Source organism: Carcharodon carcharias, chromosome 9, assembly GCF_017639515.1.
Source record: "Carcharodon carcharias isolate sCarCar2 chromosome 9, sCarCar2.pri, whole genome shotgun sequence".
Taxonomy (NCBI): Eukaryota; Metazoa; Chordata; class Chondrichthyes; order Lamniformes; family Lamnidae; genus Carcharodon; species Carcharodon carcharias.
Window position 1 is genome coordinate 60,643,504 of NC_054475.1, and position 18,944 is coordinate 60,662,447.

At 39.7% G+C, this 18,944-nt stretch overlaps 1 protein-coding gene across 2 annotated transcripts; it reads left to right on the forward strand.

The window, feature by feature from the left end:
- The first annotated feature begins 1,527 nt into the window (after window positions 1-1,527).
- slc25a55a (solute carrier family 25 member 55a) lies at window positions 1,528-17,101 on the forward strand. Of its 2 annotated transcripts, XM_041195562.1 has the most exons (11): window positions 1,543-1,669; window positions 5,910-6,022; window positions 6,806-6,931; window positions 7,432-7,487; window positions 9,859-9,946; window positions 12,329-12,419; window positions 12,814-12,932; window positions 13,033-13,228; window positions 13,736-13,890; window positions 14,747-14,822; window positions 15,694-17,101. In XM_041195562.1, exons 5-11 carry the CDS (start codon window positions 9,922-9,924, stop codon window positions 15,845-15,847), a joined length of 816 nt encoding a protein of 271 aa, XP_041051496.1. In that variant the 5' UTR covers window positions 1,543-1,669; window positions 5,910-6,022; window positions 6,806-6,931; window positions 7,432-7,487; window positions 9,859-9,921; the 3' UTR covers window positions 15,848-17,101. The 2 variants fall into 2 exon arrangements, with proteins under 2 accessions (XP_041051495.1, XP_041051496.1); XM_041195561.1 differs by lacking the exon at window positions 9,859-9,946 and having other exon boundaries at window positions 1,528-1,669.
- Window positions 17,102-18,944: the final 1,843 nt, after the last annotated feature.

Below are 18,944 nucleotides of genomic sequence, written 5' to 3' on the forward strand. Positions count from 1 at the left end.
TGAGAAATAAGTTCTGTGGGGCAGGAGCAAGCTGACACGATCGGTCTACCGGGACAGTTCTGTTTGTGGATTTTGGGTATGAGGTAGAAGCGGGCCATCCGAGGTTGGGCAACTATCAGCTTGGAAGCTGTGGGAGGAAGATCTCCAGAGGAGATAAGGTCAGTAACAGTCCTGGAAACAATGGCTTGATGTTCAGTGGTGGGGTCATGGTCCAGGGAGAGGTAGGAGGAAGTGTCTGTGAGTTGACACTCAGCGTCTGTGAGGTAGAGGTCAGTGTACCAGACAACAGCACCACCCTCGTCAGCGGCTTTGATGACAATGTCAGGGTTGGACCTAAGTGAATGGAGTGCAGCAAGTTCAGAGAAAGACAGATTAGAATGTGTGAGAAGAACAGAGAAATTGAGACGACTAATGTTGCGCCGACAGTTCTCAATGAAAAGATCAAGAGAAGGCCCGACTAAGTCCTGATCACGCGGCGAACACGCAAGTTCGGAGGAACCTGAACAAAAACAGAATTACCTGGAAAAACTCAGCAGGTCTGGCAGCATCGGCGGAGAAGAAAAGAGTTGACGTTTCGAGTCCTCATGACCCTTCGACAGAACTTGAGTTCGAGTCCAGGAAAGAGCTGAAATATAAGCTGGTTTAAGGTGTGTGTGTGGGGGGCGGAGAGATAGAGAGACAGAGAGGTGGAGGGGGTTGGTGTGGTTGTAGCGACAAACAAGCAGTGATAGAAGCAGAATATCAAAAGATGTCAACAACAATAGTACAATAGAACACATAGGTGTTAAAGATAAAGTTGGTGATATTATCTAAACGAATGTGCTAATTAAGAATGGATGGTAGGGCACTCAAGGTATAGCTCTAGTGGGTTTTTTTTTATTTTATATAATGGAAATAGGTGGGAAAAGGAAAATCTTTATAATTTATTGGGAAAAAAAAAGAGAAGGGGGAAACAGAAAGGGGGTGGGGATGGGGGAGGGGACTCACGACCTAAAGTTGTTGAATTCAATATTCAGTCCGGAAGGCTGTAAAGTGCCTAGTCGGAAGATGAGGTGTTGTTCCTCCAGTTTGCGTTGGGCTTCACTGGAACAATGCAGCAAGCCAAGGACAGACATGTGGGCAAGAGAGCAGGGTGGAGTGTTAAAATGGCAAGCGACAGGGAGGTTTGGGTCATTCTTGCGGACAGACCGCAGGTGTTCCTGCTGAGTTTTTCCAGGTAATTCTGTTTTTGTTTTGGATTTCCAGCATCCGCAGTTTTTTTGTTTTTATCGGAGGAACCTGATGCGTTCACACAGTTGCCGCATTGTGATTGGTCAGCCGTCGAACCGTTATTTGACGTCAATTTGAATAGGTCACAATGAAGCGGGCGGGAACCAATAGGGTAGCGCCGACTCAGCGTTCACTGAGCGGACTGGTCAGCGGATGGGGAGGAGGACCCGCCTCCCGAGTAGCTACAGCCAATGGAATTGCGCAGACTCAGCGTTCGCTGAGCGGATTGGCCAGCGGGCGGGGAAGCCCCGCCTCCCGGGTAATGATAACCTGGTGAGTGCCGTAAACACCCTTTTGACAAGCGGCCGCCACCCTGTTCAAAGCCTAGTCACACAGCACAGTTCAACCGCTACCGAGAACCTGCTCATACCCACCGGGCACCCAGAACACAACCCGATCGGTGAGTATCGCAGCACCACACAAGGCGGAGAGGCGAGGCCCGATCCCGGCATGGAGAGGTGCCGGGCAACCACCGGCTGCCGAGGCATTGCGGCTTCTCCCCGCGTCGAGAGGAGGGAGAGACCGGCAAGGGGACTGCTCGCTCGGGGCCCGGGTGGACAGGGGAGTGGGAGTGGGCTGGGGGGTGGGGGGATGTTTGCGGGTCCTGTGGGTTTTAAGGCTCCATTCTCTGTGCTCTCTAGAGCAGTTTATATATGAATCGTGGCAGCTCAGTTCCAGTTTTCAGCTTTATTTATGTCATTTTGATTAGCCATAAGTGATCCTTCATTGTAACTACGTGAAGCAGTGTTGCCTTGTTTATCATGGGGAATGAGGGCAGATTTCCAGAACAAATAGCATCAAGTTGGACGTTCGGTATCTTCAGCCTGAGTTTCGTGTTCGATTAGCTAAGAGCAATAGTGGCAAGTGCCCAAAGTTAAATCACCAGATTACATCATTTTAAGTGAGGGGAATTATCCGAATCTTAATCACATGCTTAATAGGGAATTTCACGCAATTTATTGGGAGGCATATGCACATAGGGAAACAAACCCTTGTGTAAGAATGAGATTGGCTAACTGGGCTAGGAAATGAAACTGGAAGCTTGTGCTCCATATTACTCAGTTTTGAGGAACTATTGTTTTAAGGAGTACTATTATATATGGCGGGAGGCTCATACCTTCTAAATAACAAAGTGTTGCATGGATGTCAGATTCCATGGATTTGATACTGTGTGTAGTAAGATCAAGGAAATTTAGTTTCGTTACCCTTCACCATTTTCGTGTAAATGTGTCGAGTCACTGTTCTAAATTACTAGACCCACATTTTGGCAGTGAAGGAATTTTGACTCAAATTATACATTGCAGTGGCTAATGATTACTAACAGAACAAGTTGTCAGCCATTTCAAACTAATGACTTGAGTTTTTGAGTTGTGCCGTATTTGCTTTTAGCTACATAATTTGCTTTTAATGTTATTGCCTTCAGTTGAGTAATCATTGACTATGCGAGCAAAAAGATTATGGATTAATGCTGTGGAAATTGTTTGCTACAATTCAGATTGGTATTTTCTTTGTTTCTTGATTTTGTAATTCTGCATTAATTGTATTTTCTATCTTCCCTATGTTTTGCTTGTGTTTCAGCTTTTGAATTGGTGTTCAGGTGCAATGTTAAAATGTTTCATTGATGTTAAACTGGGGAGGTGGCAGGATATAAAACTAATTGACTCACAGGAAAATGTTTCAGTGGTAAGAGTTTAGGGGGTTTCCTGTGGAAAATGAAGTGACATTTTGTTACCACATCCTGGAGTCTGATCAGAATGCTTTGACCTTAACTGGAGATGTATTTTGTTTTTACTTGAGCTTGCTGTCAGGATTGTGTGGCTTTATTTTTCCCATGCTGTGTAATGTTTGGAAGTGCAGATACATACACAATCCTCTAACAGTGAGAGATACTAATAATAAAAACAGAATTACCTGGAAAAACTCAGCAGGTCTGGCAGCATCAGCGGAGAAGAAAAGAGTTGATGTTTCGAGTCCTCATGACCCCTCAACAGAACCAAATAGATATAATAATGTCTAATGGAGATACTAATAATGTCCGTTATTGCTGAAGTATAGAATTGTCCACCGCACCTTCCACTGAAACTGATGTTCCAAATAGACATCGGCTTGTTACAGTAAGCCTATTCATCCGACTGCTCTAGTGAGGGAGCAGTAGGTGGGACTTTTTGCTGAAAATACTTCTAAGAAATGCAGTGCTAAGTCAAACTATGCATAGTAGCAGATGGATTCTTCCTGTAAATCTGTAATGAGCTGGCATTTGTTTCAGAACTCCGAAGTAATCTGATCTCAGGAACGCTGAAAATAGATCTTTTTGAGGCTTTTAAAAATGTGCTGCAGGCTCATGTTGAAGTTATTTCTGTGGCTGTGCTGCAAATATTAATAATGTCATTAGCTTTGAGAAATTAATTCCCTGATCTGTGTTTTATGAATTTCCTTCCTAAACTGTTAATCTGGGAAAGTTCCTAGACATGAAAGGGTCAATTAATTTTTCGTGTAATAGCTACTTTCTTTTTTGGTAAAAGCAACCTTTTGCCAGATCCTACAAAGATAAGATCTGTGTGGATTGAAGTGCTCTGAATAATTCCAGCCCATAGAATTCATTTAGAATCTCCCAAGTGACTGCAGAGTAGTACCAAATCATGTCTCACACATTGTGATCATGAAGTTGAGTGGAATTTAAGAATTTGGGCCCAGTGCTAGACCTTGCGGCAAGGTCTGCGGAATCACAGGTTCATGCTAGAATAAGTCGCCTGAAGGGTTATGTGATCTGAAGGTACAGATCATATTGCATAGCATTTGCAACTTAATAGCTTGCTGACTTTAGGATTGAGCCTCACGGAACAGGATTATTTTCTTCAGACCATCCCCACCCTCTCCTCACAACTTTTTTTTTTAAATTTTACTTCAGCTAATTTATCAACTTGTAATATTCCATGCCACTATAACCTGACAGGCACTCTTCTGAAACCAAGTGTCTATTGATAGCTATTCACTGAGCTATATACTATGCCACTGAAATTACCTCACAAGTGATAAAAATTTACAACCTTTAGCCCATGGTAGGCAAAATACCCAGTATTAAATCGAGTACATAGAACATTGTGATTTCACAGCAGTTGAGAGAATATGGGATTATTGGTTTAGATGGATTTAGATTTAAGTGGAAATCATCTGACCTGTACTGGTCATATTGCAATTCAGTAGCATTTTGGGGCATTCTTTGAAGAAAACAGAAAACACTTGGATGCATTTTCCCTCTTTAGAGTGCATTGTTGTATCTTGTATTGAACCATAGACTGGTACAGCACAGAGGACAGCCATTTAGTCCATTGAGTCTGTCCCAGCTCTTCTAAAGAGCAATTCAGTTGTTGCCACAGCAATTTCTCATGTATTTATCCAGTTTCCTTTTGAAGACAGTAAAATAAAAGCAAAATACTGCAGATGCTAAAAACCTGAAATAAAACCAGCAAATGCTGGAACAACTCAGCAGGTCTGGCAGCATCTGTGGAGAGAGAACAAGAGTTAACACTGGAACTCTTTCTTATTGGACTTGAAATGTTAACTCGTTTCTCCCTCCAGATGCTGCCAGACCTACTGCATTTTTCCTGTACTTTATTTTTCTCATCCCTTTTCAAGACTACTGCTTTATTAAATCTGTATCTATTGCCCCATCAGACAGTGCATTCCAAATCCCTACCACTTAAATATGTGAAGGAAATTTTATCTCCTATCACCTATGATTTGCCAATCACCTTAAATCTATGCCACCATTGGAAACAAATTATCTATTGGGGGAAAAAATGTCTTAGACTCCTCAGCTTCTCTGGTCTATCCACGTAACTGTAATCCTTCATCTTTAGAACTCTAGCAAATCTTTTATGTTCCCCCTCCAAAGCTTCATGTCCTTTGTAAAGTGCACTGCCCAGAAATGGACACACTACTCCAGCTGCAGCAGAATTCATGTTTTGAGATTTGTTATTTCCTGAGCTTTTTTATACACACTGCCTCTTTAAAGTCTAGAATCTCAAATGCTTTATTAACTGCTCTGTTAATCTGCCTCTTGTCACTTCTAAAGATATGTGCACAAGCAGGTTTGTATCTGCAGTGATATGATGACATGGTTTGTCTGGGTTTGAGCTGTAACCAAGGCCAGACAATAAGATTTTCTTCCATGTCTAGAGTTTTGGCATCTGTTTGAGTTGAGTAATCTGTTGAATGACCAGTACCTGGCAAGGATTGGGTAAATCTAACGCTGCAAATAAATTGGTTCAAGTGCACATAAATCTAAAATGAAGTTTCTCTGTATCCTATAAGCCTATCTCAAATTTTGTTGGTAGTCTAGTGTTAATACTAACCAGGAAGTCTAGAATTTGAATCCTGCAATTAACTTCATGATATCTGGGATGGAGGGGTGGGGAAAGAAATCATCCAAGGCATTCCTGCACAGGAGTACTTATCCATTCAGTCCTGGTGAAAAAGAATTAAGTCAGGATTCATACCTCTTGTAATGGGATTACCACTCTGAGGCACAATGCCTCCGAATAGTAATTTAAGACCTGGTTGCATAAGTGTACTCTGGGTTAATCTGCACGTGACTCTTTGTGTTGGTAATTATTAGAAAGACATAATTTGTTCTACAGAATCCAGACTGCACTTCCCGGTAATTGTTCAGCTGTGTTGTGTGAACTTCTCTAACCATCTTGTTACTGCAAGCTTTGAAGAATACTGCAAATATGTCCAACAACAAGATCAGGTAGGCACTTTTCACAGGTTAAATGTGTATTGTCTATTCAATTTATAATTGCATTCGTTCGTACCTTTCCACCTCTGTCCCGATGGTTGAAGTATGCCTTTGAGCTCTGTTCATGTTCCTACCATGGTGCAAGTGGCACCAAGTGCACTTGTATTTTGGGTGCAGCGCAGTTCAACCTGGGAGCTTCAGGTCTGCAGAAGTCTGTTATTGATAGGAAAACAGAAAATTCTTGAAAAACTCAGCAGCTCTGGCAGTATCTGTGGAGAGAAACAGTTAATCTTTTGAGTCATGTATGACTCTTCAGCTTTTTATTCACTGAACTGTTGGGAATATGATATTCCAGCACCCTTATTGCAATTGGTGCTGACAGCCAGGGTATTGTTCCATCAGTATGGGTAGATTGTAAGATTTCAGCCCAGTTACTCTTTTGTGAATCTTAGCAAGCTGTTTTTGGTCTCTAGAAAATATCACAGCTGAACCACATAACCCATATGCCTGGACTTTTCATTAAGAATCACTGGTAAATGATCAGGGGCAGAAAACCTGGTTGGAGTTTTCTCCTTTCTGGCCCAGGCACTCAAACCACTGGGTCCCTATTTGTCTTCCTGATAAAACCTGAGACTATCTGCTTTGTCTTGCTTAGTACCATTTGCCCTCCAAGTCATCCTGCTCAACTGTGATTTAAAAGTTCTGTTTAAAAGGTCACTTAACACTTAAACATTATATTTTAAAATGTTATACAGCTTCCAACTAAATGTTCGCTTCCTTTTGTTCAATACTCAGCCTCCCTGCTAAACTCATCAATGGCGGAGCTGCTGGATTGATTGGAGTAACTTGTGTTTTTCCGATAGACCTGGCCAAGACCAGGCTGCAGAACCAAAGGATGGGGCAACGTACCTACACCAGCATGTGAGTTGCATTTGTACTAAACTGGCAATTTCAAATGAGAACGTGAACATACTTTCTCACTGATTCCAATATGTATTTGCCATTTGGGTTTAGCTAACACTTCAACATACAAACTTCCGTGCTGTATTACTCTGCTGTGGGTCTAGAATATGTTTTATACAAGATTTTAAGCTAATTGAAGTTAAAATCCAACTTCCAAGCAAGTGGTTTCAGCATTTTTTGTTGCCATTTTGAGCACACAGCTGCTTAATCTATTCAGTGGAAGTTTATAACAGTCAAACTAACTTGTATATAATGTACTTTATTCTTTAAAGAAAAAAAATGACAGCGGAGTACAGCAGCTGTTAACTGAGCCTTGCTTCAATTTAGAAAGCTTATAAAAGCCTGGAGGGACAGATCTAGTTTCAAATGCTGTGTTTCATCCTTAATTTCTTTGGCAACTCTGTTGACCTGAGTTCTGATGCTTCTCTTTTGTAATTATCTTTCTCTTGTGTGTCAAGGGTGGACTGTCTGATTAAGACTGTGCGATCTGAAGGATATTTTGGAATGTACAGAGGTAAGGGATTCTGCTTCCCAACATTAGGATGAGTGTGCAGTGATACCTGAGTTTTAATAGAGGCCACACCTCACTGGTGACTACAGTATTTTTCTTCCACTATGCAACTTACTCCAACTTGTGTAGATAATATTTTTGAGAATACCATTCTCATAAATTTAGTTTTTCAGCAAGTACTTAAATTTATACTGTACTGAATTTGAATGCCTTCTGAATATAATAGCATTAATTGTCACTGTTTAAATTAGTGCTAAAGGCCTGTAAGTTTCTTGCCTTCCTTCTGATGGCTTGAATTGTGTTGGGGTTCAGCACCAATGCTGCTGGTAATCCTCTGGTACCTCTTTGTGGTTGCCATTCATCATGTATAAGCTGAAGCCACTCCTTCCTCCCCTAGCCTCGCCTGCATATCCAGCATGTGTCACCAGGTGGCATCTAGAGCGAAGACTCAGACTTCTTGCCTTAAGGCTTGGGATGCTGAGTGCAACTGCTTAGATCAGCTAGCATGACATGGGTTAGAGGCCTCAATTTCTCAAATACAGTGGCATTAATTCTGAACATTAGTTATATCTGAATATCTAAATGAAATATGTTGAAGCTTTAACAAAAACCCTGAACATTGTTTAAAAACTAGATATGGGTCAGTGGTGTAGTGTCAGGCCATTGAGCACAGTGTACTGTGTAGTTCATGCAGCCAAAGTGCAAGTGCCATTGACTTAAATGTTTGACAACTGTCCAGTAATTGGGCATATTTTCAGGAGACAATGTTCTTGAGGCGAATTGTAATAGATTCAGCCTAGTACTGTTACCAAATGACCACCAGTTGATATACATCAAATTGATGTAAAGTCCATTTCTTGATGCCTGTGCGTTGAAAAAAATGGGACCTCATGAAAACCTTGTACAGATCCGAGCTTTAGAGTGAGGGGGTAATAAGCATTTTTCAGCAGTTTGTGTTTGAGTTAATAAATGCTGAGGAGAAAGATATTGATACTGGCTTTTTTAAGGGCAAGCTGTCGAGTTTTATCCTTGGGGTGGGGATGCAGAAGTAGTTATACATGTAGCATTGGATATTTCTAAAGGCAACGGGTGGTGGTGATAAAGCTTAATAGTGTAATATAATACACTGAATTATACTTGTCCTGGAAAACCTAAATTTACTGACTGAATTCCTGTCTGGTTGTACATAGACAAAGTAACTTATAATAACGTTTTTGTGATGAATGTCTCAGGTCAGATATCTGAGATTGTCGTTAGACCATGATTGGCTGAAGAAAAAAGCAACCTTTGGAGTTGACTCCTAACCATTTAGGCTAGTTTTGGTTGAGACAGTGGAAATGCAAGCAAAATGATTTAAGGGGCAATGAGTGGAATAAGATGTATTAGATATAATATAATATACCTGACATGGTGAAACTAAGCAGCGTTATTGCTCTTGTCCCTTTGGCTTTAGCTGAATAATCTAGGACTGGCTGCTGGCAACATGAGGTTAAAATAGTTTGGGTCAGCTGATTACTGCTGGGTTAGTTGATCTCGGTCTGAGTGTTGTGTATCTGAAGCTGAGAGTTAGGGAGGGGAGAAATCTGTTTCCTCCTGGTTGCTTTGCAGTGAACCCTAGTGGAAATATTTGGCTTAATTGTAATGTTCCTTGTGGCCATATAGCTTCCCAGTGTTTGCTCTTGTGACTTATTTGAGTCATGGTTACTGGAGTATTGTACCAGAGGGGACACAGAACCTGAGGTAATGCAGAAATTGCAAGTCATTTAAGTAGTACAACCTAATAGGTTTTGGATCCAAAACAAAAACAGAATTACCTGGAAAAACTCAGCAGGTCTGGCAGCATCGGCGGAGAAGAAAAGAGTTGACGTTTCGAGTCCTCATGACCCTTCGACAGAACTTGAGTTCGAGTCCAAGAAAGACTTGAAATATAAGCTGGTTTTTCCAGGTAATTCTGTCTTTGTTTTGGATTTCCAGCATCCGCAGTTTTTTTGTTTTTATATTTAGGTTTTGGATCAAGCCTGACCTTCTGGGGGAGGTAATGTAAATAAAAAGAATACACAGAATTCCAAGAAATTAGGCCTAGCTTAATTTCTACTTTGCTTAGTTTCAGCAAAACCTGCCAAATGCTTTCTGTTTAATCAGCTAGTGTTAAATACCATTAATAGCACAACCCCAAAGTAGACCTGTGACCAAGAATGAGATCTCCTGAAGACATGCCAATTGATGAGATGTTTTAAGTTTAGGAGCTCGTGAAAGCCATGCCCTCTAGATATTTAAATGCAAAAAGGGAGATGTTGATGCCAAGTGTCCACTAATTAATAAAAAAAACTTGGAGGAAATGCTGTTGCTTGTATCTGTGTTTTTCATGTTACAGACGGTCGCCAAGGATATTGAGGGCTAGCCGATCTGGCGAAGCCACGATGGATCAAATCATTAAATGGTTTACAGTACCACTTACTATTGTAATTAGGATCCATTTAATTCTATTTTCTGCATTGTTTAAAAAAAATCTTTCAGCAAAGATTCTACCTTGCTCATCTCTCAAAATATTCTCATCTACCTCTTTCCCTCACCTCCCTTTATTTCGTACTGCCTGCAGCATCTCTACTGGTTTTCCTTTCTGACTTGGTTTGCAAAGAAACTCTGAAATCTTAACCAATGACTTTGCATTGGGGTGGAAATCTTTTAGTGGCTATTGTCTCATTTGTCCAAATGGGCAGAATTTTCTCTACTGTATAGTGCAGTTAGAGAACTGTCAATTTAGGAGTTTTTGGGAACCCTTTCATCTACATGGTATAGATTTTTGGGATCTTGTGTAATTTGCTGCCCTTTGTGCTAAACAGTTTAACTGGAAACTAGTATAATCAGCTAAAGGTAGAAAATTAATGTATGTTTATTTAAGTACAACCAGCATCACAGCTGACCCTTTTCAAGCCACAATAGGGCAGTTGTTTGCTTAAATAATCACCAGTGTGCTAAGAATTATATTGGTAACCAATTTAATATTCAGTCGGGCTCAGTGTGGTGCATTTGCATGTACTGAAAGCTACAGATATTAACACACAGGACCCTGCTCTTTGCAGACAAAGAACATGTACACACTGCACCAGTTTCAGCTAAACAAAATAAATGATAGCCATTTGCTGGTTCATTCCCCAGGGCAATGTCTTGACCCATCAACCAAGCTGCCTGGTTTAAATTTCAAACAATCCTTGGCAGTTAACTACCAACCACCATCAACTAGTGCCCTATCCATGGCAATGCCTCTACCAATCAGAGTCCACTTGCCAACCAATCAGCACTCACGTCTTATATGGTATAAATATGTTGTTTCCCCTGACATTGGTATTTTCTTGTCCTGATGAGTGCAAGAAGAAAAGTTTTGACAAAAAAGCCTTGTTTTATTATCAATCCACAATAGTGCAGAGCAAATTGGCCTGTCCTTAGCCCCAGTGCATTAAAGCCAATTGTGTTCACTCCAAAAACATATTTGAAGTTAGTTAACATGGCACAAAACTGCATTACTCAGAATAACATGGCATATATTTTCCTGGGCGCTCAGAATTTCATGTGATTGCTCATGATGATCTTTACCAGAAAGAAGTATTGCTGACAATAGTCACCTTGATTGCTTATCAAAATTGTAGACTCTTAATTAGAAGTTTGATCTTGAGCAGACAAACCACTAATTTGATTTCATGGAGTCTTCATTTCTCCGTATCTTCATATTCTAGTCTGCTAGATCCTTTCTGTTAGCACTGTCAATCTTGCTTAATGATGCAAAAGTTTTAATCTGCATGCAATACCAAAATATTGTTAAGTCTAGCTATTTGCATCACTTCTGATCTTTCTCCTATTCTTCCTTTTCCCTGGAAATGTGTATTTATGTAATTAGAATATTGTAATTTGTTGCATTTCACAGCAGATGTTCTGCTCTATCCCTTTTAAGCCTGGATTAGCCAACATTGGAGCTTATGCAGTATTTTAAAGGGAATATCTAACATCATAAACTACTGTTAAATGCCTAACCCTCCAGATTTCAACCCATCTAGCTGTGCTTAATATTCTGCTTGTAGTTCCAAAACTTTGAATTTCTTTTTGTAGGTAGTGATTTGATCAAATTCCCTCCCTCAAAACCTCTCTGGTTTCTTGGCCAAGTCTCCATCCTTGGAGCTTAGATGACATCTAGGAGCATCCTGATGGAGTCTGATCTTGTCATTTATATGGTGCCTGGAGATTTAATTATTATTAACCCTTTAATTATCCACACTTATGTTGAGACCAACTGTACTCTACTGTAGTCCTCAGTGATCAGGCAAGCCAGCATTAGTTGTGAGCTTCTAGTTCACATGGCTCAGGACCCCACCTGATGGAATTGCTCCCAACATTGGAGGACTTGGTTCCACCCCAAAAAAACTGAAAGAGGGAGGGGCATATTATTATACCAGACCTCTGACATGCTGAAGCTTGCTCTGAGTTGCATCCCATATATTAAACTAAATGGAGGAGTAATAGTTTCATTAGACTTCAGGCTGTTTCTATCTAATTGTTAACTTTGTACATCCAGCCAGAATGTAAGATCACACATTTGGTGTGGAAGATGCCCCTTCCTTCTGTTGAGCCATTCCTCTTTACATCAGGTGCTCTGTTACTTGGGAGACTTGGAACAGCTGCTCAGAAGAGATTAATCTTTAAAGCTGCATAAACTCAGTGTTGTATTTAAGATAAGGGAAAAAAGGATATTGATTTAAATATAGAAATCATATTGTGTCTAATCCATGTTGAATGTAAATGGAGATTCCATGGAGAGTAAGACTCAGTGGGGTGTGTTTTTTGTTTGATAGGTGCGGCTGTGAACCTGACGTTGGTAACACCTGAGAAAGCCATTAAACTTGCTGCAAATGACTTTTTCCGCCACTACTTGTCAAAAAATGGGTATGTTTTTGTCAGATTAGTTTTAGCATTAGTAAATTGGGAGTTCACTAGATAGTTGCATTAAATGGGAAAACACCATAGCCTCATTTCTGTAATGTTGCTATGTGGCTAGCTTGTGCAATATAATGAAGAGTGGTGCATTTAACTGTTTAATCTGCTCAGTTTATGGTGTTTGTGTATCATAGTACATAAAGTTTAATTTTGACATTCTTAATCTAAGATATTCATGTTGTCAAACTTTTTAATAAAAAGAATCCTAATTATGTTATGTCTAAAATACACCTTCAGGTTTAAATGGTGTTTTGAACTTAGTACCTATGTTGTATTTGTGTTTGGAATAGCATGTGGCATCTTGGTTTCCACAGGTGTTTGAATGTTTCCTTTTGCTTTTCAGTAAGGGCTTAAATGTGTTCAAAGAGATGCTGGCAGGTTGTGGGGCAGGAATCTGTCAGGTTATTATCACTACTCCAATGGAGATGCTGAAAATCCAGCTCCAGGATGCTGGCAGATTAGGTAACTAGTCAATTTACTCAAATTAAATAACACAATTTAATATAGCAAGGATTATATTAGATATTAGTGAGGATGCTAAACTTGTTTTCTTTTGATGCAGCTGCTCAGCAGAGATTGATATTGCCTTCAAGCTCTTCTACTAAAGTTGTAGCCACCAACCCAGTTCTGAGTCGGGCATACAATGTTGGTCCTGTTGCTGTTACCAGACCAATGTCTGCTACCCAGATTGCCAAAGATTTATTCTGCTCCCAGGGATTCAGAGGACTGTATAAAGGATTAGGAGCCACTATACTGAGGTACAATAGCTGGACACCTGTAATGTCACTAGATTTATTTATTATATATTTACCCACATACTATAGGAAACATTCGCTTGACTGGTATTTTACTGCCCTGCCAAGACACCAGTAGTATCGCCAATTGCCAGATTACCTGTTTAATCCCAGCAATGCATTCAACGTTGCACAGTTCAAAATGTTCTCAAATGTAACCCAAGTTGAAAGACAAACTCTCACACCAGTGGGTGTTTTTCAGAAGTGTTATTGCCAGAACATTTTGCATGCACGGCATGTGACTTGTCCTTCTGCTGCGGTCATTTGGGACATGTAGGCTACATTCCTCAGTAAGGTGCCTGGATCCTTAATGGGTTTTCACAACTGAGCTACTGAATGGTTAGGATGCTTAACATAACCTTGCTATGTAATGCAATCACAGTGAATAAGCTGACAGCACTAAGTAGCCTTGCCAATTATGTTTGTACAAAATTTGTTCTCTCGATTGATTATGTTCCATTTTACAAACAGGGACGTTCCCTTCTCTGTTATTTACTTCCCATTGTTTGCCAATCTGAACAAACTTGGACAAAATTCGTTGGATGAGAAAGCTTCTTTCCTCCATTCATTTTTATCAGGATGTGTTGCTGGTTCGGTTGCTGCTGTAACTGTCAACCCATGTGATGGTAAGTATACTGTGTTGGACTTGGGGGGGGGGGTTTGGGGGGGGCGGGGGGGGATGCAGGGGGCAGAAGATTGTTCAATTGATGGCTATAGATGGGAATAACTATTTACTGATGTACCAGTTAGATTATGCAGCAGCATTGCCAGCTGTGTTTTAGGGGCTGCTGAATATCAATTCATAGCAAGAATGCTAAATAAACTCCCCTGCCTAGTACAGGGTATTGATGCTAACTGTAGGACCTCAATTGTTGTGTGAGTTGTGACTTCCACTTTGTATCACAACAGTGACTACACTTTTCAAACGTGCTTCATTTAGTTGTCATTAAGGGTACTATGTAAATATAGGTATTTGAGTGAAATGCAAGATTAGGGCAAAGCTGATAAGATTAACTTTGGACCAACTTTGACATGGTCAACTAAACTTAGTTTGTGATAAACATGATTTATAGAGTAAAATTGGGACAAAATGAAAATAGAATGTGCTAAAGTTATAGTTGGCTAATTATAAACCACAGATTGCATAAAGTGCAGGAGTTTTGAAATGAATTAGTTTATCCACTGTATTCAGGATTCTCTAGGTTTGTAATTAAGCTGTGGTTCAAATAGCAATTAGATGGTTAAAGCAGTGCAGCACACTGGAAGCACAGCTCTTATTGGTACTAGATATGTGGCACCTCTTCCTGGAATCAGCTTAGTTCAGCTGGCGGCTATACAGAAAGCTGAAGCAGGGTGAGATAAAATACAGCACTCTGCTCCCTGTATGTTGCACACGTGGCACCAGGAACTTTCATTTTACACTATTATGAAAATGCTGAAATAGGCTACTTGACACTAAATTGATATATTTTCATATTTCAGTGATCAAAACCCGTTTTCAGTCACTACATAGAGGAGCAAATGAAGAAGCCTACAGTGGGATTGTGGACTGTGCAAGGTGAGCAAAATCAAATGAACAGTTTGAGGAAGAGTTTTTAAAATAAAAAGCAGAATTCTACCCCATTGGGTATTGGTACAAGCACACAACTGGATCAGACAAACCAGTGACATTGTGCTTCCTTGCCCTGTCAACAATCTGTGACATTACAATGGTATTATAGGAACAGGTCTCTTCTGATGGGAAGTATGTTACATATGTTTCTGAAATAAAATAGCAATGGTTAAACTCCAAGGCTAACTGCTTACTGAAACGCAATCCTGGAGTTTTATTACACAATGCTGTTTCATTGTTGACATGTGAACTAAAATTGCTCCATCTAGTTGGACTGCAGGGAATCAGTTCTGAACATATTCGTGGAATGGTTCTGCATATGACCTGTTTAAAAACTTCTGGAGCACTATTCTACCATTATCAATGACCCTTTAATACCCTGCACAAGTAGACGTCCATTTTATTTGTCCTTGATATGTGGGCAGCACTGGCAAAAGTCACATTTCCCAGAAGGCGATGGACTGTTTCAAACATGCTTTGTGATGGTGTTGCAACACGATATAAGGGAATTCCAAGATTCTGGCTATGGCTGCAGGATTGCCTCTGTCCAAACCCAGATGGTGTGAAACTTGGGGGCACTTGATTGTGTTGGCAGAATATTTGACCACAGGCTCCAATCACAGCTATACCCCATCTCTGCATGCATTCTACCAGCCAGTGTTTGTCAGGTAGCTAGCAGTAGCTAAAAAAATATTGAAGAGACATTGTTTGGTTTGTACCCTCTTCAAAATCATAGTCATTAAAATAAGATTTTAAATTTAACCTCTACAAGTTTTTGGAGTAATTCTTGGCAATTAATTTTATTTTCTCTCTACAGGAAAATCTGGGTCAATGAGGGTCCTTCTGCATTCTTGAGAGGATCTGGTTGCCGAGCACTAGTCATTGCACCACTCTTTGGCATTGCACAAATGACTTATTTCGTAGGAGTTGGAGAGCTTGTCTTGGGATTTTCACGGTTTGAAGTGTACTAATTGTATCCATTCCTGAAGGACTGACTAAATTAGCCTATATGCTGGAAAATCCCAAACAAGGAACCAAGACACTGCGCAGCTACTGGAGGATTCACTCGGTTTACCTTTATTCAGATTCCGGAGGTGGTTGTGAATATGGGAATACTGTTTGGAGGATCAAGAATATTGGTCATCAGCCTCTTAGTTACTGAATGATTTGAGCTGGTTCTTTTGGTAAGATTGTCTTGGAAATGTAAAAGAATGCTTAAACTAAAGGGGCCAAACTTGTATTTCCCTCACCAGCTGCATGCTTTTCTTAGCTTTGTGAAGAATTGGAACAGAAAGTACACATTTAACAATTTTTTAAGGAAACATTTTTATACTTTATATATTGGTCACGTTTTCCAAGCCACGTTTTCCAAGCCAATCTTAATTTTAAGGTTGGAGATCCTTAAAAGCAAAACTGTTTTGGAGATGCTTGGGGGAAAGTTACTCTAGATAGTCACCAAAGTGGTTTCATTTCAAAAAAGGAACATCTGACTGGACTTTAAAGTTAATATGGTGGGAATGGGGGATAAATTCAAGGAATACATTTTGCATTGACTTGAAGGAATAGTTTCTGGAAAACTGTTTCCATCATACATTTTTTTTAAATGCTTGTGCAAAACCACTCATTCAGTTAATTAGCTCTGAAGAATTCAGTATTTGGTTTGTTCCATATTTGGATCTACCTGTATGGATGAGGAACTGTGCTCCCTGCACTTGATCTAGATGTTACACCCAAGATGACCACTTTAATGTGTTCACATATTTGTAAAGGGCACATTACAGAATAGCCAAGACGCTGACTAGTAGGCCCAACATAGACCATTTCATTTTCACTGGTACTATAGTAGCAAAAAAAAAAGCCTGTTCAGGTTAAATAATCAGTTTAAAAAACCATGAGACAGGATTCTCAACAATTTAGGATCTCACTGGAAACTGTCTTGACTGGAATTCATAACACTTGAGGAAATGATGTCTGACTTTTACAATTAGAAAAGTAGGATGTCACTGATCCTGTCTGTTTTATTGTTATGTTGTAAATGTCATGATACAAATACCTCTGGTTAATGTTTAATGCCTTCTGTGCCATAGAATTGGTTTACATGAAATATTTAATAACTGATATTGGGTCATGACAACATTCTCAAATATTTGGATTTAAGTATTTAAATAAACTGGTTTACAGATTCAAACTAAGCAATGACAATAAATCTAAAGTTTTATAACCTTGCTTTGTTTGTGTTTCACTACATGCTGTAATATTGCTTTGTCTGACTACACTGCTTCAACATGTCAAATTGCTGCTGGTAACATTATTTGCTCTTGCTGAATTTCTTCCCCCTCCACCTGAAGGCATTGCCCCCCTTCCTGTATATTGTTCTGCAGGTGCTGCTCACTCATCCATACATCTCTCAGATTGCCATTATTTGATTATTGGCGTTATTTGATTCAAGGAACATCACAGCTAATCTTGGTCTTGTTCCATGTTTTTGTATGCTTCCAAAAACTGGTTGATAAGCCATCAGGAGCAAGCATTCTTACTGACTGTCCCCACACATATATCTATTAAAGTTAGAAAAATGAGAGAGAATTTTATTGAAACATATATGATCATGAGAGGGTAGATTACAGGAGGGTGTTTCCATTTGTGGGTGAGACTAGAACTAGGGGGCAGAGTTTAAGAATAAGAGATCACCCTTTTATGATGGAGATGAGAAACTTTTTCCTCTGAGGATCATAAGTGGAATTCTCCTCAAAGTAGTGGAGGCTGAGTCATTAAATAATTCATGGCAGAGTTAGAAAGATTTTTGATAGACAAAGGAGTCTAGGGTTATGGGGGCAGACAGAAGGTGAAGTTGAGACCACAAACAGATCAGACACGGTTGAGTGGTGGAGCAGGTTCAAAAGGCCGATTGGCCTACTCCTGTTCCTATGTTTAAGATGAATTTTTTTTTGTCTTATAAATTTTTCCTGGAAACTCCTTTCCTCTTTGCAATTGCTCCAGTTCCGAGTGTCTTCTGCGGGCTGAGCTAACAAGTTTATTGTATGGTACTTTACCAAATACTTGTTGAAAGTTCATATGTACATCATTAACTGCATTACTTTCATCAATGAATGTGGCAGGTTACTACCACCTTCTCAAGGGCAATTAGGGATGGGTAATAAATGCTGGCCTAGCCAGCAATGCCCACATCCCATGAAGGAATAAAAGAAATGCTCTGTTGGTTAATCAAAAAGACTCCATGCATTAACTCCTCTATACTTTGCTAGTGCAGGATTCGATGTAATTGAATACTTGGAATTAACCTACGTGTGGCTCGAGATATTTGTGCCAGATTCAGTTTCATTTTGAAACAGCTGTTCAATACGTGAGCTACATCAGCAATTGAGACAGTCTAATATTAGACCTAATAGTCCTAAGTCAAGAAAACTGGCAGAATCTCCCACTACACTAACCCATATCACAGATAGAGCTACGATTCAGTCTCAAAGTTACAATGACCAGCATCATTCTAATAGTACAGAAACAAGTCCTTGTCATATATTTTCTGGTTTCAGTATTAGACAGAGGAAGCCATTTCAATCAATTCTTGTTTGTTCAACCCAAAAGACCCAAACAGTCCATCCAACAGTTTTTTGGGGTTTTAATTATGATATTTATTATGCTAAGTATTTCTGTAAGTGAGCCTTTTTTACTTATGAACTGAAATGTACCTTTATAATTCAATATCTAATGTAGTAATATCAGATCAAGCACAAACCCAAATCTATTTAGTGCACTGAATATATTCTGAATTCTCTTGTGGTCTCTTAAACTAAGAAAAGAGTCCAATAAACATTCAGGCTATAAATGATGGAATAAATATATTAAAAATAAACAAATAAAAACCTTTATATATAATTCATCCCCTTCTCAAGTACAAAAGACAATGTTTCAGAAACTGTCCAGGTATTAAACCTGAACCCTGTGTGTGTGTAGTATAACTTTCACAGTCTCCAGCCCTTAGCTCAATAACCTTGGAATTTGTGATCAGGAATATTCTTCCTGAAATGTACATTCCATCCTTCTAAA